Raw genomic sequence first — 26,136 nt, forward strand, 5'->3', positions numbered from 1 at the left:
AGAAACATATTTTAAGTGGTCATTAATTGACTATAATTATTGCAAAAATAGTATTTAGTAGCCTACCAAAAGATCTCTTCAAAATTACATTATTGAATTAAAATATAGAACGCTTATTTAATTGAAAAATAGTTACGGTGTATGGTCACATTTGACCATCAATGAGTATTAGTGTGACCAATTAGTAAGGAATAGCCTACCTGAGGGCTAAATACAAGAAAATTAATGTTAACAATGTTGCATCTCTATCACTCTCCATAATAATACGATCCTGTGAATATGGCTGAATGCACACTAAGCTGTACTGTTTAACAAAACTTGCTGCAAACATCTGTATAGTGAAACTGTTGTGTGTTAAGCATTCAAATGCATTGACACCGCGCAAGAAGTATTGTGCCATGTACCACGTGACTGTGCGCGGCGCGCCGCCGGTAGGTGAGAGCATGTTGTCACTCCGCTTTTTAACGCATCTGGCTTTAACATTAGCGCCAAAACGTTTTTTATTGTTTGAATTTCGCATTAAAACTTAATAATAAGAATTTAAAAAAAAAAAGCTATAGGCATAGCTTTGTTTAATATAAAAAGCAGGTTTGGCAATTTGGCATGAGATTAAGTTGGGCAGCGTGAGAGCGTGACACAGAGCCCGGACGCGTGTGTATCACGCCAAATGCGTGAGAGGTGGCAACCCTGGGTTACACATCGCATGACTTTAATAGGAAGAATCGCCGACAACTCTGGTCCAGTCCGCAAACTATGTTTTACAACCGAACACGTGAGAAGTGATAAGGAAATAACCAAATCCAAATTTCTGGTATTCTGGTCTATAACTACACCCCGAACATTCTGCTGTCCTGTATCTTGCTCTATCGTTGGCTGTAGGTCATCGCAGATGTAATTTTCATTCAGAATACATTTCACACAGCAGGATTTTGAATCGCTGACCGAATTGAAATGTAGCATGCCAAATATCACCGGCATTCTCTTTGATCGAGTCTTTGATTATTCACTTTGCATGATTGTCACTCGTGTGAACGAGCACCGATTTGCCTCTAATTTCGGCCATTGGTCAGCGAGTTGAATCGGGATCTAAAATCGTGTGAACTCAGCTTAAAGAGAACATTCTGCAGACTCTGAAAAAACCCAGAAGAAAGAAGCCCAGGGTCCTTGATCACCTGCGTGAACATGCTATTGTCCTGCTGCAGGAGGCATGAGGACTACAGATGTGGCCAGAACAATAAACCACAATGTCCATAACATTAGACGCCTAAGTCAATGAAATAATGTCTGTGAAATTTGTTCAGTTTGTCTCCGTTGTTAAATATTTTAATGTTCATACAAATATTTACATGTTTCAAAATGTAATGGCGGGGGGCAGTTGAATGAGGACGTAGTGATTTTGTTTCTATTTCTCTTTTGTAACTAAAAGTAGTTTGATATTGATATTTGGATGATTAGACTACTAATTACCTTTGTGAGGTAAATATATTGCGGTTAGTAATTAGTCTCAGAATGCATTTTTAAAGTAAAGTAACCTATCCCAGGCCTACATCAAGGCCCGTTTATTTAGCTAAATGGATTAGGGCATGAAATCAGATCCATGCAATATCAATCTCTGACACTCAGAGAACAAGAGCTGAGAGAGTTTGCAAACAGAATTTCATGTGAGGTTCTGGCGAGGTTGTTGAGAAGAAATATGTGGCAAAGGTTGTTCTTTGTGTTCCTGCATCAAACATTCCCTCCTGTGCTCAGTTTCACCTCTGCACTCCCTATCTCAGGCCATTCATTAGACACGGCTAATAACAGTATGCACTGATAGCCATCTCTGATAACTAACGCACCCGTGCAAAAGGTTCTGTCAAACTTTACAGGGCGTTTGACGTTGGAAAATACTAGCTGGTTAGACAGAGAGTCCCGTGTCACAGTGAGTGTGGGGCAGACGGGTTTCGAGAGAGGGGATTTAGAGAGGCTCTGCTCTCAAAGAGATTCATATTTGAATGAGCCAACACAAAAAAAAAAAAAAAAAAAAAAAAGAAGGAGAAAAATGTTGGAAAAATCCTGGCGGCAATATCCCTTTGGGTGAATTGATTTGCAGGGAGATGAGGCGATAAGTGGAAGACTGATGGGAGGGGCGAGTAAAAGCGGGGGGGAGGGGAGTGTATTAATTCAAATCATTAGGAGCTGCTTGCCAGGGGCGAAGCTATTGATTGCATGTAAACACAAAAGTACAATTGACTTACCAGTTGTTCACTTGTAGTATAGTGAGTCCGGTGTCTTGTGCCAGTTGCTTTTTCTGTTCTTCTGAAGGGTAGGGGTGCTGATAAAAGAGAGAGAAAAAAAACACACAGGAAATGATATGAGAAACACTGTAAATAAATCAATTAATGAGCACATTTGTTAGTGAGAGAAAGGTCCGAGGTACAGAGGGGAGACGTTGCGCACACGTTTGTGCGGAAAAGTGGCAAAGCAGCTGTTAATTAGTGTGAAAAAGTGAGGTGTGTCTCTTTCTTAGAGTCATTAATGGAATATGAAATCGTGTAATTAATGGCAGCGAAAAAGGCAAGCCAATTATAAAGTTAAGTGAAGTGTGGGAACAGAAACAGTAATTAGAGTGCTATGCCGTGCAACCTTACTGAAATTTATTCTAGTCATCTTGCTGCCATGAATGCATGATGGAGAATGGATATCTGAAGCCTTGCGTGGAATATAGACCACATATATTTACAGAGTACAGACCTCTTCCCTTTTTATTAAAGCTGCAAGATAACCCTCATTCTTGATGATTAGCCAGTTAACGTCTAAATGTTAGCAACATGGAGAATACCAAAGTACTGAAAACAAGCTTCTTCCATACAGCTGTGTTCTTAAAGTTATGAACTTGATTTGAGCTGATCCAGCCCAGCTGTTTAAATAAAGGTGAGGTGAGATTTGCTTGATTTATATCAGCGTTAGTGTGAAGTATTGAGCTAGCTAGCTTTGAGTCTAAACAATGTGCTGTTCACAAAAAAGACAAGACAGAGCCTGCGTTGAGGCCCCTGCTGAGCATGTAAAATGGGATGTACAGTGTGCAACAATGTTTACATCGTATTGAGAGAGAGAGAGAGAGAGAGAGAGAGAGAGAGAGAGAGAGAGAGAGAGAGAGAGAGAGAGAGAGAGAGAGAGAGAGAGAGAGAGAGAGAGAGAGAGAGAGAGAGAGAGAGAGAGAGAGAGAGAGAGAGAGAGAGAGAGAGAGAGAGAGAGAGAGAGAGAGAGAGAGAACCCTGTGCATGGCCTCAAAGCACACCAATAACTGCTTTCCCATTTCTATGGGACACTATTTTCATATCATGCTTTGTTAACACAATATGCAAACCTGGACACCTCCAGTCTTTGTGGATGGCTCAGTGTGCCCTTTGCCTCACTATGCTACAGATTCGGAACTTCTAAGCCCTCTACCAAACCTGGTACAACCTGCTAGAGATTAACTGCGACAGGGGCTTTAACTTGGCTTTGAGTTACAAACAACCAATGTGACAATGGATGGGACTTCAAATCATAATGAGTCAACATGCTTGACACTGCAGCACAGTAACTGGTTGAGCAATTTATGCAGCAAAGAAAGGGTGCTTATGAATATAATTTGCTTTTACTTACATGATCTAAAAAGGAAGACATCACCAATTGTGATTCTGATTCACCCTTTGAGAAGTATAATAAGAACAAGGCTTCCAAATGAACAAACAGAAATGTAAAAACGGTTGGCGCCACGGGTTGTCTGCTCTTTTTTGAGCAATAATAAATTGGAATGTCTTTCATGTTGCTGAATGCATGTTTATTTACTGGTACTGCCAGAGAAAGCAAGCTGTTTTCCTGTCGCTCTGTCATTTTCATGTGATCCAATTGTAGGTAATTGGAACAAACTGTGGATTATTTCATGCATAAAGTTATAATTTTAGTGACGCCTCCAGCCATTTCTGATTTTAAGATTCTTAATATTTTTCCCTTATCATATACATTGTCCATTTTTGTAAACTACAAAGTTTGTGTGAAACCAGGGCTAGGACTGGAAATGTGAGAAAACAACATTCCAGCCTCTCTCACTGTCATCTGTTCGGTGATGAGCATTGATAAGCAGGCCTGTGAGCGTCAAAAATTGAATGGCAACTGTAATCATAAAATCGACTCCAATATTAGAATCATTTCATCCCTGTCCTGTTCTGAAGTTCTCACCAAATCATCTGAGAGGGAAAAGAAGTCATGCTCAATTTTACACGCAGACTGTGCTGAAAAAATAAGGCCTTAAGTGTGGCACAATGGCTAGTCAGCCCTATATTGAAGAGCATGTCTGGACAAAAGAATCAAAGCCTTGTGACTTTTTGGGGGAAGGCCGTGCCGAAGGCTATATGACAGCACTAACGCTGCCTGTTCTGCTGCTGGCCCCACAAAGAATGACTCCAGTTCTGGGCTGCTGCAATTCCAGGAATGAGAGCACAGGGACCAGATGAGATTCACACATCATTTTGTTCTTCTCACTACCTCTCCTACACTAAAACCTTTTAAATTTAATTTCACTCAGACTACACAAATTATCATTTTGCAAGACCATTTACATACAATATTCTTTCGCAACTGCTATTTTAAAATCTCTTCCTCAAACATGATGTGGTCCAAACTTGCAAAGGCAGGGGTAATAGGGGGGAGTGATTCACCCTAATATTCAAATGTTAAGTTGAAGTTAAGAAGGTTGATGAAGTATCAAATGAAGAATGCACTGGCTTCACTTTTAAGAAAAGTAGTGGGAGGATGACTGTCAACTAAGGCAACTTGTTAGACAACTTTACGAAATGAAATGTTACAACAATGCACAATGGGGTGGAGAAAACGAGCAGTCAAGTTTCAGCTCAACTTAAATGTAACCTAATCCTATCCTAACTTCTCATTAAATCCTAGAAACCCCATACAAAGACCTGTTCTGTGATTGACAGGTGGCTTCGACTGTGAGCATTCAGCAGTACCCAAACAGGATTCCTGTACAAACGCCAACTGGGTCAAGCTCTTCCGCCTAAAGCATCATATACATGCCTCACCTTTGTTGTCATAATGACCTCAACATAGCCACACCAGTATTTGAGTAGAATAGAGCAGCAGTGACCGAAGCCCCCTTTACACTTATTACTGTACATCCAGATAAACTTCTAACTTAGGTCCTGTCTTTTTCCGGTTTATACGTAAATTGTCCAGTGTTTATTTGCAATCACAACAGATGATGCATAAATTTACTTTACTGTGCCAGACTTTGGGTTATAATTATTTTTTCTTGTTACAAATTTTGTTGCAACAATATTTGTCTCTTATCTGTAGAGTGCTCTGATTCCTGTTCTCAAACAGATCACTATGCAAAATTCTTTGTGCAGATTTCAGATTTGTAAAATTCCTCTTGACTTCCCTAAATGTTCTTCCATTCCATCTCTTGCAGCAATCATCTCACACATCTTTTCCATACTTGCTGATTTATTTCAAAATATTAAAGCATTCGTGAACTCATGAAGTGGATTTTTTTCCCCCTTTTGTCTGGGTCTCCAAACACCAAATTATCTCTATGCGTCAAAACAGTGTGATTTAGATTCTGGTTTAACTGAGAGAAACCAACAGATTTTATTATAGTCAGAGAGCGACTGAGTATTTTAATCCTCTTGGCAGCAGTACAGGGTGACAATTGTTTTCTCAGGGTCTCGTGATGCTTTAGTGAGAAAGCAATAACACTGCCTAAAGAACAGATGGAAAGTCTCAACGAATCCTCCCTGTTTCCCTTCGCCTATCTTAATGATACGTCTTGTCCAAATATACTACTCCTTTCATCAGAATTTCCAGCCTCTTCTGCACTGGTGGATACCAAGTGAATGATGCCCAATGATCCTCCCTGTGCTCAGTTCTCCATCATATATCTTATCTTTGTGTGTGCGTGTGTGTGTGTCTACCAGTGCATCAACAATTGTCCCTCCCGGTCTTCCTCCATGGCCCCCTCAGACAGGGAATGGCGGGGAAGAGCGTAGAGTCCGTGTCCTATCAGCGAGATAAGAGAGGTGAACAGGTCTCTCCCATTCTCCGGTGCTCTCACTGGTTGAGCCGAAGATTGCTGCTCGAAACAGAACTCAGACTTCCCCCCTAACCCTCGGTTGACTCTGCTCTCCTTACCCACAATTCAGAGCGATGGCTGAGAATGCTGTTTTGAATACAGCCAAGATATGAGGAGTCAAGTTGTGTCAGGAGACCTTTCCGTGGGAGAGGGTAGAATTCCAGTATTTACTGCACTGTACCCTGAAAGCTGAGAGGTACAACCCAGACTATGAGAGCAGAAACATGAGAGGTGTGTACTCCTGGTCTTTATGTCTTTTGTGGGGAGAGTTGTGTCTATGTAGAACAGGGAGGAGGAGGTCTGGATGAGCTCCAGCTGCGCTCCTTATCAGGTCCTTAGACAGGATCCTCTGGTTCACTGTGAGGGGAGAACTATTTTGGAAGTTCCTTTCATCTCTGCGTTTTCTTCATCATTTTGCTTCCCCCACAAAAAAAGCCAGAATTGCAGCAGTATTTCTTTACCCATCGACTCCCAGGGTTGGCTAAGGCCACATACTGAACACATCCTCCCCCCAATCGCTGTGGACACATCTTTTTGTGTTCCATTTAACCAGTTAATTACAATCAGCCACAATCCCCCTCTCCCCCACTCCGCTGCCTTCATTACCCACATTACCGTTATTATCGTTATGTTCTATTTAAGGGAACATTTCTCTCTATCCTGTGTGATTTGGATTAAAGAAGCTTTCCATACAAGATTAACTTAATAAAATAAGTGTGTGCTGAACATGGTGCTTATTCCTCACACAGAAAATTAGTCGGGAGGCATGGCACAAAAATTTAACATGCGACATCTTAAATCGCAGGACACAGTCACAGAATTAATCCTAGTGGCTCCATCTGACAATGAGTCCACTAAGTGCCCATCTCCCAGAGAAATGTGATGTCTACCACTAAATACGTTGTAGGGGTGACTAAGGTCAGTGGGTCCTTTCAAGGTATGTGAGGGTTCATTTCAGCTAGGTCTCCTACTGCAGCCTCACTCCCATATTCCTTGTGGCTAATCCCCATGGAAGCCAAGCTACCCCTGAGGAATGCCTGAGGCTTGATCCAGGGGCCATTCTGACCAAGGTGTCTACTGAGTATAATTTCAATATCCCATCTCAGAACCAGCCACTGTACGTGTGGGCTGCGTCCACCGCTCTTCCAAGGCTTGGCCCTTGAGAAAACAGGATTATGTCTGAAGTTTAGTGCTCCACCTACTACAGCTCTGCTAGCATTAACTGCACCAGAGCCACAGCTTCAGGCCTTCTACAGATAGGGCCACCTACAACATCCAACCCAAACCTTAGGCCGGGGGAGGAAGGATTACCCTTGATATTTGGCTAAGAGCATTATCATCTCTCCAGACAATTATGCACTTGTTGTCTTCGTCAGTAAGATAGATATGAGAGGCATCACAGCTTTGCTGCAAAGTTATTTCCTATCATTGAAAGGTGTTATTTCTCAAGAAAGCACAATAAGTCTTGACCTCAGAGCTTTTTCTTGGCTGAGGAAAAGTTGAGACATTTCAAATTCCTTTTTGTGTACGTGGCATAAACATGAAGTTTTGCCCTTCATTAAGGAAAAACAAAACATGCTTCATATGGAAAACTGAAAAGAGAGAGAGAGCACAGAAAAGACAAAACAGCAAAGCCTCTGTCTCTGTAACCCAATTTCTTCCTAAGATTGATTCACCAATGAGACAACAACAAAAGAAAGCGAAAGATCTTAGATTTGGAAAACAACTGGAGGCCAGGGTTTAAGATGCCCTGGCGGAGTTGGTGACTGGCTGGCTCACAGAAAGTGGGAATGCTTCATTGGTAGCACCACTAAGTTTGTAGTGAGCTAAGTCAACATAAAGCCGGCACATGAATTATTCACACACAGTGTTTTTTAGAAATCCTTGTACTACAACAAGCTAAAGCTGGAGAAATTTCACCATTCAATTTTTTTCACCATTTAATCTCTACTTTTGATAAAAGAGGATATGTTTCATTTGGTTTCCAGCATTTTAATTAGTCATCCTCTTAAACATTTTTTTTTTGTTGGTTTAGGGAATAGGGTGTAACACAAGTGCTTATGGGTAGGGAATAGGCACTCTTGTCTGCTGTTTTGAAGGCAGCTGAGGACAGAATGTAGGTCTAAAATTAAAAGATGGGTGTGTGCTGGAATACAAATCTATCCATATCTGAGTAAACTTCCAATCCCACAATGCTCTAAATCAACATTATCAAATTTAAGCTAAGGGCGTTGCATCCAAAAATGCAAAGTGCAACAGGCAAAAGACAAAATAACACATATCTGGACACCCAGATTTGTAAGCCACTTCATTTGAAGACAGCGGCTGATATTTGAATAGCTTTACATAGAGCCGAGCTATATTTTTCATGAGGTGGCCTATAGCTTCAAGCGCCTGCAAAGAGGTAAGCCAGGTTCAGGCACTGATATAAAAGTCAGTCGCAGTAGGGCAAGCAGTCTCTTATTCAGTCTCATTACAGATACCAGTGGAAGGGTGGGGAGTCTGTGTTTAAGGGGGATGCATGTTGTTCCACACCTGCTGTTCACAGTCACACGGTAATAAGGGGGCCAGCCTGCAAACACTGACTGGAGCTTGGTGGACTGCGGCTGATGAGCCCGGGCTAATTCAGGGGTGATTATGTAGTTTACTGGACCACTAAACCTCTTTAAGCTTGTAATTACAGCCTATTTGAGGGGGAACATTCAAAAGCAATTCAGCTGCGCCGTGCCTTGCCACGCCGACCGCAGCTGGAGGTGGGCTGCTGGCACTCGGCGGGGGAGTCTAATATCTGTGGGGATGGGGATTTTAGCACAGTCAGTCAGGTAGCATCACAGACAAAGAGGTACATGGCACCTCGGCCGACCTACTCCGGAGAGTGCAAGCCAGCGGCAGTGCTTGACACACAAAATCAGAGCGGCTTGAGATCGTTTAAAGCTGATAAACACCCAAATGATTGTTTTAGCTATTGTCAAGAGGACTGCGAGTGAAATGCAAAGCAGGGCTATTAATGCATGCTCCGGTACACAAACTGCTCCACCCTCCTGCCTCCCAACAGCCAAAACTGGGTTTGTTGAAGGTGGGGGCCGAGTGGCAGGAGCAGGAACTCATGGTGCATTAAATGTTAAGAGAATCGGGTTACTATATTGCACCTTGACCAAAGAATCCTTTCCAATGCCTTTACTTTCAAGGAAATTATCCTTTAGCTAATTCCACTGAAATGTGATACTCAAAGGAAGCAATTTCGGAACCACAAAAAATTCTAATAACCTGCACGATATTATTATGTTATTATCATAATTACCCTTTTGCCCTGGCCATTTTAATTAATGTTCAATGGATGGCCTGGGGGGGGGGGGGGAGGAGAATCCTGGTCACGGTTGGAAAAGAGTTAAAAGAAGGTAAAGGTATTTTACAATTGCTCCCTTATGCCATTTCACTGCCTGGATAAAAGTGGGCAGAGTGAAGGAAGAGCACAGAGACATATTTCTCTTTTCCTCTGCTTTTGCGATTTTATTTTATCTCCTTCTCCCACCTCTTCTTACCTTTCATTCTCTCTCTCAATTTCTCACCGAGCGGAAGACAGATCCTTCTCCATCGGTGCACAGCTTATACAAATCGATGACTTAATCTGTCGTAACAAACAAGTGAGCAGCGCCTTGCCTCTGTCTGCTTCCTTTTCCACCACAGCTAAAACACTCCGCTGATAACAGAGAGAAAGAAAAATAAAAAAGCCCACAGACCAACGCTCTCTTCTTCTCCTAGCGATCCCACACTTTCTATTAACGTCTGAATCTAATCTGATGAAATACGGCCATGTCTGGTTCAAGACGCATATTGCAGATGCCTCACACAGGGGAGTGATCCCCTGGCTGCACGCGGCAAATCTCCATGGGGACGACATGGATCAGCAGGTGCTCTCAATGCAGCTCCCATGCAGCCATGCATCCCTTATTGCGACAGGAAACACCATGCACTCAGCGCGGCAGGAAAAGGTCAAGATCCACTATCAGAGCTTAATGGAGAGAATCCTATTCAATAGTTGAGTACGTGCCAGGTCCTGGATAAAGTTAAGGCAAATAAGACAAATCTAAGAGGTTTTAAGTGTCTGAGGCCATTTACCCTTTGTTCATCACCTTGGGAAATCAATGACAACAAAGACACCGGCTCTTTAAAAGGGTTTTGGATTTGGTGCACAGGACATGCTAGCTCTATTAAACAATGTATGCACTTACGCATGATGGTATACAGTAAAATAATTTTTATTTATCTCCTCTCCAAGACAGCACGGTTGATGATAGGCTATAAAATGCTTGCCCTGTTTTTCCTGTTTTGGCCCACCTTGCCTGCAAAGAAGTCAGTCTAGGTGATACTGATGCAGAAATTTGTGCATGTTAACTTTTTTTCAGACACATTTCCAGACAATTACGCTGTTAAAAAAAAAGCCCCATCAAGAGGCCTGAGGGTAGTGCCGTTTTCTCCTGAAGAACTGTTTGTCCCCAGATGAAAAGCACAATGAGTTCAGAGCAGCACGCATGGCTGAGATTACAAGTAGGAGGAACCGAATTGATAAATTAGTTCAGCAAACGTGCAAACTGATTACCGCGTCTCTGCTGCCATATAATCCATCAGGCATACACTGGCGCACATGCACACACAAATAGAGTGAGCCAAGAGTATCTGGGACAGACTGCTAGAGCTCTGCTCTGTGGGGGAATGCTCTGCAGTGGCTGTAAGTAAAAGGTATTGAGCTGGTGACTGCAGGCGGAAAGATCCCTGAGTACTGACGATTACAGCATAGCTAGGGTAAATCAGCAAATCCTAGTCTGAATCTCCACACATAGCGCCATCTAAAATCATCAATGGACCTTTACCTCTTGGCAAGACCATAGTTAAACTCTGGCCAACAGTACTCCTCAGATTGAGATGCATTAAAGAACAGAGCATGCTGGACCGACACCCAAAGTTTCAAACTGGCAATGTAGAAAGTAGACTTGTATAGACATCCAAATGTGACTGTCCTTATGTTACCTCAGGTTGTATTCTCTGCCCTTCCCAGCTCTGGCAGTTGCGGATCAAGCACCTACCGTAATCCCTGATTAACAGCCTCTCTAAATGCCCCATAAGTCCATCCCAATGACGACCGAACTAACACTACTATATTCTGAGTGATTAGTTGATATCTAAATGGAATGTACCAGGCTTTAGATATGTATACTGTATTTCCAAAAATAGGCTACTGAATTTATTTGACAGACAGACTGCGCAGGACGTGCTGAATATAGGAGCACCTTGTACCACACCTGAGCATTTTAGCGGGATTACACAGAAACTAGAATTGAGAGACAGACAATACGGTTCGGAACGTTAAGGCCATGGTTGGTATGCAGACAGGAGACCATGCAGGCCTAGCATGATCTCACACTCAACAGTAGTTAGCGGCTAATCCTTCACAAGTAGCTGATAATGAAATCCAATACTGTTATGATATAGCAGGCCATAGTAAAACTTTCTCTAACTGACAACATAATGAAAGTGCCTTAGAGTGCGTGTTAACAAGCCGGACGGGTTAAATTCAGTGAGGCCCACCTGTGTACTAGTGGAAAACAGTGTACATGAATACTGTCTTCTCCAATGACGTTGCTGCAACAGTGGCGGGCCCTGTGGGCATTATAAATTTGTCAGGTTCTTGAGAGCAGCGAGGAAGACTTAGGGACAGCTCTCATCTGGACCAGCTATGCTTCAACAGTTCAGAGGTTACATGGAGTAAAACTTAACTGCCATTCAGGGACATTACAGGGGAAGGGAGCCAACCGACTGCATCAGGACACAGAAAGAGAGAGTGGTGTCAATTAAGCTGTCTTTGTTCCAAAGCCTCAGCCCAAAGGTACAGCTGATGTTGGGGACGCGGTGTTGGGCTTGGGTAGAAAAAGGTCTACGGATGTGGTGCTCATCAATCAAGAGCACAGATGGCCTGTGAATGGCTGTGTCAGCAGTGACAGAGCAGCGTCCATCCACCTCTCCATGCACCATGTGGAGTCTGCCAATTCGATCCATTCTGCCCATGACACACCAATGCCTTTTACGCTGTCACCCTCGAAGCCTTGCCAATGATGGATATACAGTCTTTTTCCACCCTCTCTCTCTTTCCCTCTCTAGGGGTGAGGGGTGGGGGGGCAGAGGGCTGTCTATCCACAAAGACCAGCCCCAAAGAGTTGCCTGCCCCACATCCCAGGGGCCTGTCAGTGGGGTAATTGATGATGTTTTCATTACAAGATGTGGGAGCAGGGGGGCGCATCCTGCCTCAATGGGCAGCCACAGCCCCAAGATTGACTCAGCTGCCTCTTCTTTGACACCAACTTTTATAAAAAGCATCAAGTCATTGCTTCCAAATGTCTCACAAACACAAATAAACATGTATCTTCTCTCTCAAACAAAAGCACCACAGAGACCAAAAAAGCTACAACAGCTGAGGTATAGACCCAGTTGGCTGAAAGACACGTAGTAAAACAGCAAAGACACAGTTCAGAAGAACAAAGTACAGATGGAGTGAAGAAAGAAGCATTTTCTTTCTAAGATCCACAGTGCTTGATCCTCACTGTCTGAAGAATTCCTTGAAGCTATTTCAATTTTGTGGCGCCTCAAGTACTCATTGCTACTTAGATGAAATTAAGAAATAACCAGCAACCTTAGGCTGCTAAATTCAATTTGCAAATATTAATCTGCATGGACTTTTTGCTCTGGTTAAAAATGAATGAACAAATGAATGAATAAATGAATGAATGTAAATAAAAATATACATGACTGGCTGCGGTCATTTGATTTGTGTAAGCGCATGGCTGTCTTGAGGTTTGGCCTTGTATGGTAAGGGTGAGAGAAAATTTGAGAGTAGGGCTCCCCACCAGGCCAAAAGCGGAGTGCCACACTGGGGTTGCCATGGGTGACCAGTGCGGTGACATGACAATAAACAACCATGGACTAATGGCATCTAAGGGCTGGTTGACCTCTGACCTCTAATGGATGTGGTCGCTTTTTTGACAAGCCCATTCAGAGTGGGCTTTTGGTTAACTGTTGCCATGCCTAAAGTTTGTTTACAAGGATGTCACTTTTCTTGACAAAGAGGAGCCAGCCAGGAGCCTTACTTGCAATAATGTTTTAAGGCGATACAAAATAGATTGTGTGATGTTATTAAGACAGGCAACTCTCAGGGTGTTTATTTTTCTTGATGACAATACAAATGCTTGTTACTGCTGTATCTTCATGTTCTTGAACACTTCCATGATGGTAAGTTCAGGGTATTCCCCATGGCATATTTTGTAAGGGCACATTGCAAAAATGTACATTTTCAAAATTATATATTGTCTAGAATTATTTTTATGTTTGATAATCAATTTTATATTCGGAAACTTTTATCTCTCAACTTTTCACTGAGGTTATAAAACTTATAAAACAGGCTGTGTTGATAACTAAAGGTGGTCAAGGCAGAATATCATCTGGTCCAAACCCTTCTGATGAAATCTGTTAGGGAACCCAGTTGCTATGGCGATATGAGTGGCAGGTCTTGCTGTTTGAACAATGTCAACACACAGCACCCTGTCAATCATTTCACAGACAACTTTAAGGATGGTATCTAATGCTGATAATTATGAATAAGATGGTACTTTTCTCATTCTGTTTTTAAAAACTGTAGATCTGTGTATGTAAGATTGTGGCTAATTTGGTACAGCAATCACTTTCAAATACTGTAAAGCAGTGTATCTCCTCTCCCCCTCCCCCCTGACTTGAGGTTGCCAGATAGGCAGCAGGATCCACCAGGAACATTTGTAGCTGCAGCTGTGGTCACTAGAGCAGAGCTGGCAACCCGGATGCCGAAACACTACTGACTTTGTGATTGGTAGATAGGTGGAGGGCGAAAGCACATGTCAACATCAACACCAGTTGAGGGCAGCAACAACAACTTTTAAATGACAATATCCTGGCCGGACTACCGTTGTCAGTGATTTAAGTATTTGAAATGATCTTATTATTATTAATTATTATTTCTTAATGTCTAGTCACATATCAGGGCCATTTTATGATTAATTGAAAAACATTTCTTACATACATTTCCTTTAACACTCATATTTTCATCTTCCCTGCACAAGTTCCTAAGTTTCCCTAATTTATGAGACAATGCTTGCCTATCATTGATGGAAAAGGCCTTCCTTGTTTTCACCATTATACAGACTCGCTGGCTCAAAACACAGGTAAAAAAAGAAGCAGAAATAAGCAATCGCATATGTATGCAGATGAATATGTAAAATAACATGATTAACAGCATTAAACAGCATATAAATCAAAACGCCTGAATGAAATTTTATTTGTGTTTGTTTGTTTAAAACCATAGACTGTTCTTTTTGTTGATATATAACATGTTCAGATATTCATACAACAATAAATTCTGGGGGCCATGAGACATGTAAGTGCAAATCTTATCTTGACTTAGTGAATAAAAATGTACATGTAGGAAAAATCACTGTGTTGTGCCAAATGTATGACTTTTTCTTTTTGAAGTAAAACCGAGAACCGAGAAGCCCAGCCTTTTGAAAACCCCTCTGTGCTTTCCACACACTACTTTTTGAGGAGGTCATATGCTGAACATCTGTAATTTTGCCCAGGAAATCATCAGCAGGCCAATTCAAACCCTGACTCCAGCCTCCAAGTATGGGGCAACAAATTCACCCCAACTCCCCGAAGAGGGGACAGCCTGTTTCCCCTCCTGCTGGTCCAAGCAGCTCAGGGCCCTCTGCACGATTCAGTCCATCGAGTGCAGAAATGAGTTATAGCGTTTTTCACACCTGGTTCTGCTCAAGATGCAGCACAGTTGAGGTTTGGCAAAATGTCCTCGCAGTGAGTAAGAGAAAAAACAAGAATGTTGCCTCCACCAGAATTGTTACATGTGTGTGAAGAGGGTGCTAAATTGGAGCCTAATTGCATTAAAAGCGATTATGCCTTCCAGTTTCATTTTGAACACAAAACACCACGTAAAAAGGGGGCGGGGAGGGGGGAACGAGCGATTGCACATTGTGCTGTGGTTTGCTTTTTACGAGCTGTGATGGAGGCTCACTCCCGCTCTCCGGTTCTGTGTACAAACAGGACGAAGCCTGTCGTGCCAGCCTAATATTCAGCTGTTCCTGGATCAGTCCTTATCGCGGCTGCGTAGCAACAATCTGAAGCCTGGCTTTCATCTAATTACTCTATCACATAATTTTGCAAATTGCCCTTTCACTGGGGAGCTGAGTGCAAAAACATAAGCACAGCGGGATTTGGGGCAATGGCTTCCATTTATTACTCATTTCTTGTTAAATTAAACAAGAAAATACTGTTTGTGAGATAGAGGGTGAAAATCAGGAGGGAACAAGGAATGGGAAGGAGGGGGGCAAAGAGTCCAATTTCACGGCCACGGGAACAGGAAAGCTGCTCAGTGCACCCAGCATTCCTCTCCAGGATGCCTGGCACAATCACACTATCTTTGTTCAGATAAAATAACAAAAACTAACAACGGTTAAAGCAGGAAAAATAACAGCAGTTTAGGGCCTCTTGTCTTTGTTTTTTTGTTTTTTACTTCGCCACAAAGTTTATTGGAATGTGTTCACGCCAGCTTTACAGCATGCTAAAACACTCGTGAGTGAGGAGTAATTAGCTAGCATCTCTCTCTCTCTCTTTCTCCATGCTATTCTCAGACCTCCAAAACTCCCTCTTCCACTCGCCCCGCACGCCGGCTAATAACTGGGAACTGAAAACAACTGATTAAAGAGCAGCTTTAGGGTGTAGCTACCCCATAAGCCTTCACCGTCTCCTCTGTATCATTCTTCGTTCCGCTTATTGTTTTCCTCTCCTCCTCTTCTACCGAATGGCTCATCAGAATAATCTTGTACTGCCACCCACTTCACACTTCCGTCTCAGCACAATGGCTTTACTGGTTGATTCATGTGACATGCAGAGAGCACATTCTTTCTGCGGTTGGTCCGTGAACTGTGCAACAAACATGTAATCTATATTTCTCTAAGACAGAAGGCTATCATCTGTGTGTGTTGTTTGAGCCGCTTGCTAATTGCTGCTGTCTTTATCTCCAAGGGCCAGACCTGAGGACTGTTCCTTCGCACATTGATTCAGAGGAAAAGGGACATCAAAACTACCTCTTACATCAATCCTGGGCTCTCACACTTTCTCCTACATCTCTGTGGCCCCAGTTGAGACTTCCTGACATCCTTTGAGTAAAAGCCAGTTGGAAACGGAAGGCGAGACGGCTGCATTGTCCGTAAGATCAGTCATCCGTTCCTCACGTGCTGCGTGTTGTTTTGTTCTCCATACAAATGCTGAGCTGTCAGAGTGAAGCACTCGAAGCAGGGAGTGAAACGAGTCTAATTTCTCATGTTTGCCGTAAGGAGTGCTGTACACTCCTATATATGTCGGAGTCCGAAAGTGTTTTGATCTCACCAAAGCAACCCTCATTGTCTCTATATTAAAGTCAACTTCCTTGCTCCCTCTATCTGTCTCCTAATCTATCCCCTTTTTTCTCACTCTTAGCAGGAATTCTGATGCCACGTCATTGGTTTCTTTACCTTCTTTCATCTCAAGCACTGTTTTGCTCTCTCTCTATTGAGCATTTACGGTGATTTTCAGTTAATTGGAGACTGATACAATTTGATACTTAAGTCAAGTATGAAATGACTACTAGTAATCTCTGTCATTTCATTCAAAAGTGTCTCACAATCACAATGCAAGGCTGTTAGGGGTGTTTGCTAAGTGTCCTAAGTAGTTGCTAGAGCACTGCTAAGTGCTGGCTAGGGTGACAAATTGTAAGTCTGATTGATTCAATGTAATAACACATCTTACCTTAAAGGATTAGTTCAAAATAAAAATGTCCTGATATTTTACTCACCCTCATCTCATACAAGATGTTCATGTTTTTTCTTTCTTCAGCTGCAATTCATTTTTTTAAGGTGTTATCTTAAGGTGTATCGGGGGGCGGTACATCAGTCTACATCTAGTGTGACATTTTCACTGTAATAGCGCAATCACTGGCACACTGAAGAGCAGCGCAAGATGAGCAATTTAGGTTAAAAAGTACATTCATATTTTTTTTTTTACAATTTTTTTTTTTTTTTTTTATGACCGATCTCTTCACTTGAATCTTCGAGCCCTTCGAAGCCCTTCGAACCTTTGTAGCCCATTGAAACTGTATTGATTTGGACCTTCAACATTTTGGATGTCATGGAAGTCAATGGTGTGGAGAAAAATCCTGGAATGTTTTCCTCAGAAATACTTAATAAAAAAGAAAGAAAGACATGAACAACTTGGTTGAGATGGGGGAGTGTCAAATATCAGGAATTTTCATTTTGAAGTGAACTAATCCTTTAAAGGGTTAGTTTAGCCCTCAAAAATAATTTGGTCATTATTTCCTCACCCTCATGTCGTTCTGTAAGACCTTTGTTCTTCTTCGGAACACAAATAAAGATATTTTTAATGAAATCCAAGAGCTCTTTGAACCCTCCATAGACAGAAATGTAGCACTTTCAAGGCCCAGAAAGGTATAAAGCGACGAGAATAACTTTTGTGAGCAAAAAACAACAAAAATATTGACTTTATTCAACAATTTCTTCACGTCTGTGTCAGTCTCCTACACAGTTTACATTAGCCAGCTCCTGCGTAAGCATCACATGCATGCGTCGAGGTGCTCACATGAACACCATCGGCCAATGGTAAGCCGGCGTGCTGGGGTAGCACTGATGTAACTCGGAAGCACCAGACTTTATTTACTACGCCAACAGTTTAGGAGACTGACACAGACTTTAAGAAATTGTTAAATAAAGTCGCTATTTTTGCAGTTTTTTTGCACACAAAAAGTATCCTCGTGGCTTCATAAAATTAAGGTTGAACCAACAATGTCTTTCCTACCTTTCAGGGCCTTTAAAGTGGTAATGAAATTGCTGTCTATGAAGGGGTCAGAAACCTCTCGGATTTCATCAGAAATACTTTAATATGTGTTCTGAACGAAGGTCTTACAGGTTTGGAACAACATGAGGGTGAGTGATAGCCTGACAAGCCAGACCCACATCAAGATGTTTGGTCTGGAAACTCACCATAGACAGGGCTAAATCCGAGGGGCGGGATAAACAGTTGTCTTTTTAAACTCCCTCTGCACGTGATAGGATAGCGCTACACCAACCAGAGCAATGAAGGTGAAACAGAGCTCGTTGACAGATTAAACATTTGCCGTATCCGGTCGGCAAAACTCCGAACACATCTTCCCTTTTTAAGAATGACTTCAGTGCCGTTCTTTGTTCTTTTCTCAGAGAAAAGCTTAACTCCAAGTCTTCCAGAGTCGCGGTCAAAGCTGATTCGAAAGACCGCCGTTCGCCAGTTTCTATGTTTACTAGAAGCACGCAAGCGCAACTCGGCCGTCATCATTATGGCCCCGCCCACCGACTCTATACACGATGTGATTGGCCCGGCAAGAGTTTAGCGTTTACAGCTCAGAAGGGTATTGAGAGTTGCTAGTCGACACTTGCGGGCAGATTAAATTTGCTGCCGCTAGGGTGCATCTAGATTTCTAGGCTAGGTGAGTGATTAATGATATGACGAATTTTACATTTTGGGTGAACTAACCCTTTAATACAAATCACAGAATTTAAGATACAGAGTAATGAACAACACAGGGCAAGTTATGCGGCGAAGTTACTTAGAGTAAGGTGTTTCCTGAGCAATAGTAAGAGTAGTATTCGAAGCCTAACCTGAACTGTACATCTAAAAGAAACGTTTTTTTTTTTTTTTCAGTTTTATAATACTACTACTAATAATAATAATAGATTTACTATTTACGAATCATTGTTACCATGCAGATGTCCTAAAAGAGAGGTTTTGTCAGATTTAGCACACTTCCAGGAGACAGTTTTATCCCTAAAGTATAGTTAAATACAAACACAAACACTTCAGACAGAACAAGCTCTCAATGACACAATACTGTCCACCATAATAGTCAGCCAAGACAAACAGGAAACTAAACTTCCATCAGTCTGTAGTCTTGTGGATATTGCACACTGTTGTTTGTGTGTACGTATGTGTGTGCTTGTGTGAACTGGCAAATGGCTTTCTTTTCACACACCTTTCTCCTGGGGCCGCTAAAGGTGGTAGTTGATGGGGGGTTTGAGTGTGTGTATGTGTGTGTGCTTGGGGCAGGTGAAGTTCTGGGGTGCTCAGGCATAGTTTCTGTGCCACAGATGTAAGAATAGGGGGGTGGGGAGCATGTGGGGGCTTTTGGCACTGATCAAATGGGCTCCCTTTTGACTCCAGCTTGGTTAGAAACACATTTCCTTTCAACGCCTAAAAATGCATGCTGCTGGCCATAATAGCTACTTCAGTCATAAAGTGGAACACAAACAAGTGAAGGCTTAAGTAATATGTTTATTGAAAATACACCTACGTGAACATTTCACTGTCTTTAATTAAAGAGACATTATTATTATGAGTTGTGCAAGAGTGTACATGGGTGTGTATGTGTGTGTGTGTGAGAGAGAGGCTGGCAGAGGTGTGTTAAGCCTGTGAGAAGGGTAGATATATGGAGATAAGTGGTGTCTTGACAGCACTCCGATTACTTTGTGGTAAATGAAATAGTGGAAGTGAAATCCATCAAAGCAAGAGGAAGAGCCAACCACATCAATGGCCTGTGCTGCTCTATCACTTCTCTACGGCAGGTGTGGACAGCCACAGTAAAGAGAACCAACCACCAGCCCTAAAAACACGTTCAACTAACCAGCTATCCCAGTTTCCATCATGTAACCTAGGCGCACAGTGGCTCCGAAAAGTGTTACACTACTTGGTTTGATAATTTACTACAAATACTTCTACATTTTGCTAAAAGTATTTGTACTTTTCTTCTTTTTGATATGTATATTACATTTCATATATGTGACCCTGGACCACAAAACCAGTCATAAGTCGCTCGGGTATATTAATATACAATTTATTGGGTCAAAATTATTGACTTTCCTTTTATGGCACAAATCATTAGGATATTAAGTAAAGATCATGGCCCATGAAGATATTTAGTAAATTTCCTACCGTAAAATATATCAAAAATGTTTTATTAATTGCAATATGCGCTGCTAAGGGCTTCATTTAGACAACTTTAAAGGCCATTTCCTCAATATTTTGATTTTTTTGCACCCTCAGATTCCAAATTTTCAAATAGTTGTATCTCGGCCAAATAACCTAACAAACCACACATCAATGGAAAGTTTATTTATCCAGCTTTCAGGTGATGTATGAATCTCTTTTTTACCCTTATGACTGGTTTTGTGGTCCAGGGTCATTTAGGGTTACATATAGAGAGAATTTTTTAACTTTAAGCCTGGCAAACTCCTAAAGTTCATTTTTTGACACTTTCTTATATAATGTAATGACATCTAGACATCTTTAACTGTTGCTTTATAGCCCAAATATTTTGAAGCCACTGTATATGCCATAGCCATTTTTAATATGGATAATACACTGAGACACGCTGTACGGAGAACTCCTAAAATTCTCCACGAATAACAGTGACGACTTCTGTATCCCCTATCTCTGCTATCTGTAGCTTGAGACTGTTTTTTATGTCTTGGCCTAAAACTTAGAGCATGTGTTGTTAAGGCTAGGCAAGATAAAGTGAATGTGTGTGAGAAAGCATGTGCATGGACCATTTCAAGGGCTTTGAAGTGCAGCATTCAGTATTGGCTGTAGAGAAGCAGAAAGAAAAGAGGAAAGAACCCTTCACTGAACTCACCGTCAAGTGCTGGAAGAGCCATGCCCTCATGATGTTGGTCGCCACTTTAGGGAAGATACCCCGTTTTTTATTCCTCTTCTTCTCCTTGTCGGGGTCGTCGTCGTCTCCTGTGCTGGGTGATGCCACACTGTTGTCCAGCCCATCGCCTGTCAAAACACACACACAGGGAGTCAATAGACGGTCAGTTCCTGATCAGTGACAGAAACACAGAAGCAGGCATTGCTCCCCCCCCAAAATAAAAAAAAAACTAGGCAACAGGGTAAGCTGGCAACAATAGTGCTTCTTTGAAGCGTCACGACTGAATGCATTCATTTTTAATACTTTTATAAATAACCCCCCTTTCTCATCCCCCACACAACGCTCAGAAAGAGAGAGAGAGAGAGAGAGAGTACAATGGACTTGTAAGGTCGCATTTCCCCCCTGCCTTCCAACACAGTGAGTCACCAAAGAATTGAGAATGACAGAGAGATTTAGTCTTCATTATCCCAGGGAAATATTGATTGAAGCTCGCCCCGGTGTCTTTTTTACCTCAGGTGGGGGAGTTACACACTATGAAAAAGGGGAAGGAGGGGGGTGAATATGGCTGCTGCACAAAACGGCAGCCTTTCAAAGAGCTGCATTTTAATAACAATGCTGCATGGGTGCTCGCAGCAACCTGTGGCTGCTCGATAAGGCTTTATAATGGGCAGTTCGACATACCAGAGCAAAGGAGATGGCTTACGTCGCCTTTTCAGCTTCACGTTGCCAGTTTGCCAGTACGCCGATTTTATTCAGATCCCCAATTATCGTATGCGTTCCACCTCGATGAGAGCCCAGTGAGAAGACTTCTGATAATTGTTATTATGAATCCGCAATTCAAATAATAAACCATAAAAGAAACACGAGCTAGGCAAACAGCAGCACGAAGCAAGGGTTTTAATAGCTGAGGCACAGTAACTTATTGATTACATATAAAGCGCTTCCAAAAGCCCCAGCGCTATTCGTACAGAGAGATTATGGTGGGTTAACTCTTTCTCTCGCTACAGCTTTCAGTCAGCGACATAAGGCACCTGTATCATTGATAATTAATGGAAATGTCTGCAGTAATCCGGTTGGAGATAATTTTTTTTTCCCAGCTCCATGCATCAATAGAATAATCAAGGGTCTAAAAGAGTCTTTGCTCCCCATTACCTCAGGCAAAAGAATTCCTGAAAGCATGCCTTGCGGGCACCTGAATTATATACGCCATTAGGAGAGAGAAGGCTTTCTACATTCCATATAAAACACTCCGCCAGCCCTCTCTGACTGGGAGAGAAGCCCCAGAAAAGGCTGAGACTTTTTAAGTGAAGACTTATGTAGATACAATGGCTTTGCCTTTTACGCAAGGGCACTTTCCCCCAGTCTGCCACTTGCTGAGAAACTGACCAGAGCTGAATCGCCCTCCCCCAACACACACAGACATGAGAGAAAAAAACAAAAGACATCAAAACACAGTCACTATAATAAGCCGTCAAAGGCGAGTTTCGATTACATAATTAACTGATGCCAAAAACAACCCTGGCTTAGTTTGTCTTCCGACTGTTTTTAGGCAAATAGAACTTCCCAGCTCCCATCTGGAAGGGCAGTGGCACCGCTGGTTTGTAATCTAAGACACCATTTTCATTAGAAGCAAATGCTCCAAATCCGGTGTAAAGACTAGTTCGTGTTCAGCAAAGCCTAAAATAATAAACCCAGGGCTTGTCCCTTGCGAGTTAGCAAAACAGAAGCAAACACTGGATATCAGGTCAGACGGAGGAAGAGAGAAGGGGGGTACGACGAAAGTAAAAAAGGGGCAGGGGCCGTTTGAGTGATGTCTGAGGTAACTGATGTGTGTGTGCTCTCTTGAGCTTTGGTCTTCCGCCTCTTCTAGTCATTTTGAACTATTTAACCTCTCTTCCCCAATATTTTCCTTAAAAACTGACCTCTGAAGGCCTACACCTTCAAGGCAAACGAGGGGGAGGGAAACGAAAGCTGTCAATTTTATTGGGATTTCCATTTTTGACGCAATTTGATACCGATTTAACTTAGTCGAGTCTGGGACTAATTTCACCTCTTTTTTAGGTATTGAATTGTCTAAACGTCGTGTTTCTGTCAAAATGTCAATATTAAATTCTAAGACATTTTGCTTTAATCAATCCCTGTCCTGCAAAATCATGAAAAGTCAAACAATCAGAGTGGTTCACAAGAAGAGAGCATTTCTGATTGGCTAAAGGGGTTTCATTTCCCTGACTCTTTTCTCGCCGCTCACCGAATCTAGGGCTGTAACAGAGATGTGCGTTCAGGACACCTATCTATTTCAGTGTGCTCATAGCTGTCATTGATTTAATGCTGGCTCACCTTATTCGACAAGGGCTAATTTCGCATCTATTTTAGCACCGGTGTGTCGGCTTAGCCATATGGCAGTGTCCATACGGCACTTTTGTGTCAAAATGTCAGACTGTCGCCGAGCTTCCGCACTCTCCCCGCGCCAAATAAAGACGAATGATGGCGGCGAGACTGAAAAGGTGGAAATAATCATAAAAATGATGCTAGTCCATAAACAAGCTCACAGCCTCATTAGTCCAGCAGCAGGCTCCACTGGCAGATTTATGCGCCTTTTCGCTGATGCCATGAGGAAATGCCACGGGCGAACTTTGGCCAACTGCTAATGGGTTATGACAGCGTCTTAGCAACTACTGCAGGGAGGGGGGACGCGCGGTCCGGTTCGCCACTGACAGAGAAGAAAATGTCATCTCATCTGGCCATGTGTGGTGGAGTCTATGCAGCAATTAGAGAGCAGGCCAGTGACTGGAGCAGGCCAGAGGCTGAGGAGGATGCCCCGCGGCTAACCAGGGAGAGAATTTTTTATGACCCCCTCGTACACGCACACACACACACACACACACATCCGTGCGTGAGATCAGCCTGGAACGCTCTGGATGCCTGGCTGCTGCTAAAATCAGGTTAGCTTCCCAACATGCCTTTGTCAGCCAGCTCTTCTGATTGGCTCATCTACTCCATCTCAATACCTGTCTCCTGCTCTCTCGATCTCTCCAGCGATCTCTCTCTCTCTCTCTCTCTCTCTCTCTCTCTCTCTCTCTCTCTCTCTCTCTCTCTCTCTCTCTCTCTCTCTCTCTCTCTCTCTCTCTCTCTCTCTAGCTCCACCAGTCTCTCTAACTTACTAAAGGCGCTTTCTGACATTATCAGAAAGATGTAGGCTAATCTGTTATGATCTGATTACTCAAAGGGGTGCACTACCTGTTCCTCTTGCTCGGTGCATACGCAACTCCAAAGTGCCAGCCATTTTTCTGCTGCTTTACAAATTAGCAGAGTGGCGCTTCCGACCCATCAAGCACAATGTCAAACGTTCATTTACATGCTACAAAAAAGATGACTTGACGTGACATTTTTGAGATGAGATCTCTGCTGAAAAGAGCGGTTAGGCTGGTTAGGTGTTGGGTTGGTTAGGTCTAGATGGTGGCTCGGTCCAGAGAGCAGAACCTTGAGTGTAATGTCTGTGATCCTAATAACAATTTTGGATCCACTAATGGTGTGAGTTTGGGGGTGGGGCTACTGGTTTATCTAAGTAGTGAATTCCAGGGAAATGGTGCCATTAGTGATGCAGCATTTAGATATTTCACCATCAACAAGGTCAATGGGGATAACAGCACCTAAAACACGACCTATGCTGTTTTTCATCAGGGTTTAATTTTAATATTTTCAAATCAGTCTGCATGTCGTAGCTCATGCGCTACAGCTTCTTGCCCAATTTTAAGAAGTGTTTTGACTACATTATATTGGCCGTGGTCTAATGGATGGGGCCAGCGTGTGGAAACAGATTGGCTTTTGCTTTACACCACATTTGGTCCATGGATGATTTCTAGAGCACCTCTGGCCTCTCCCCGTGGAGGGAGTCAGGGGACCTGTGCTGCTCTCTCACTCTCCCTTAGCATTCAAACACACTCTCATATGACTGTACTACAGCTTTCCTGGTCCTGCAAAACCTCAGCCTTAAGGGCATGCCAACCGCCTTCTTTTCACTATGCACACATTCACACACGTTCACACACTCTTCGTTTTAACACGCACACACACACAGAGAGAGAGAGAGAGAGAGAGAGAGAGAGAGAGAGAGAGAGAGAGAGAGAGAGAGAGAGAGAGAGAGAGAGAGAGAGAGAGAGAGAGAGAGAGAGAGAGAGAGAGAGAGAGAGAGTCGCATATAAAGAGAGTGGGCGAATGGGAAGAGGGGAGGGTCGGGGAAGAAAAGATAAAGCCGGGTTCATTGTATTCAGGCCATTCACATGGTTAGAATGGACCAGGCAGCGGGGGTTCCCTTTGCATGGGTCACAAGCGCCTCCCACCTCAAAAATATTCTGAACATGCAGGAATTCCTGCGGTATGATTCCCAACAAGAGACACTCAGATTAGCAGGGAGCTTGCCGTGCACGCTTGCCCCACCATACATTTTCTGTTCCTAAAATACATACAAACATTAGTAGCGGTCTGCTGACTGCAATCACTTGCTCTTCCAGCAAAATGGCCTTAGCTCCTCTAGTTTCTGACTTGGAAGGATACATATAAACGAAAGTAGAGGGTTTAATGAGATGCAACATGGCGGCAATGTGGCAGATCTATAGTCGTGTCGACTACGTTTGCCTCTGAGAATTGATCACGTGCGTCTTGTGATATGCGTAAGCTGTGCATATGTGTGTGTTTATGCCCAACTTGCTGAGATTTATACTTTTTCTATTTATAATTGTGAAGAAAAAAATAGCACTGTAAATATTAATCTGCGGAGAGTCATAATTACAATCTGTAATTACCCGGGATTCATTTGAAATAATGACGGTAAATAATGACGGATTTAAATAACTGCAGGCATCTTAAATAATCCCACTGTCGTCCCCCCACCCATTACACATATGATGACAGTGACAGATCTGTAATTCATAATTTGAGGGGAAAAAGAGCGTAATTACAAGTCTTTCAGCCGTACCTCGTGCGTCTCTGTCATCGCCTCGCAGCAGGACTAACAGAGAGGGTAATGCATAATGTGTCTCGTATTCAGTTTTATAATGCTTCTAATTAAACGGAGTCATCCGCGTGAGTCCTAGCTGAGAGCTCCTCATGCATATTCCCAGGTCTCCGGGATCAGGCCGCTGACATACCCACAGGTGATGGCAAAAATGTCATTGCAAATGTTACGGCTCTTTTTCGTCCATGTCTG

The 26,136-nt window shown here is 42.7% G+C and overlaps 1 protein-coding gene across 2 annotated transcripts in view; it reads right to left on the reverse strand.

Moving 5' to 3' along the window:
• meis1b (Meis homeobox 1 b) overlaps positions 1-26,136 on the reverse strand; it is a 67,758-nt gene that overhangs the window by 17,591 nt on the left and 24,031 nt on the right. For both annotated transcript variants that reach the window (XM_067422487.1, XM_067422488.1), the window contains exons 8-9: positions 20,913-21,058; positions 2,238-2,314 (exon numbers count right to left, since the gene is read on the reverse strand). In XM_067422487.1, the coding sequence (XP_067278588.1) occupies positions 2,238-2,314; positions 20,913-21,058 (223 nt within the window). The remainder of the gene's footprint in view (positions 1-2,237; positions 2,315-20,912; positions 21,059-26,136) is intronic.

This window comes from Pseudorasbora parva, chromosome 17, assembly GCF_024679245.1.
Source record: "Pseudorasbora parva isolate DD20220531a chromosome 17, ASM2467924v1, whole genome shotgun sequence".
NCBI classification, from domain to species: Eukaryota; Metazoa; Chordata; class Actinopteri; order Cypriniformes; family Gobionidae; genus Pseudorasbora; species Pseudorasbora parva.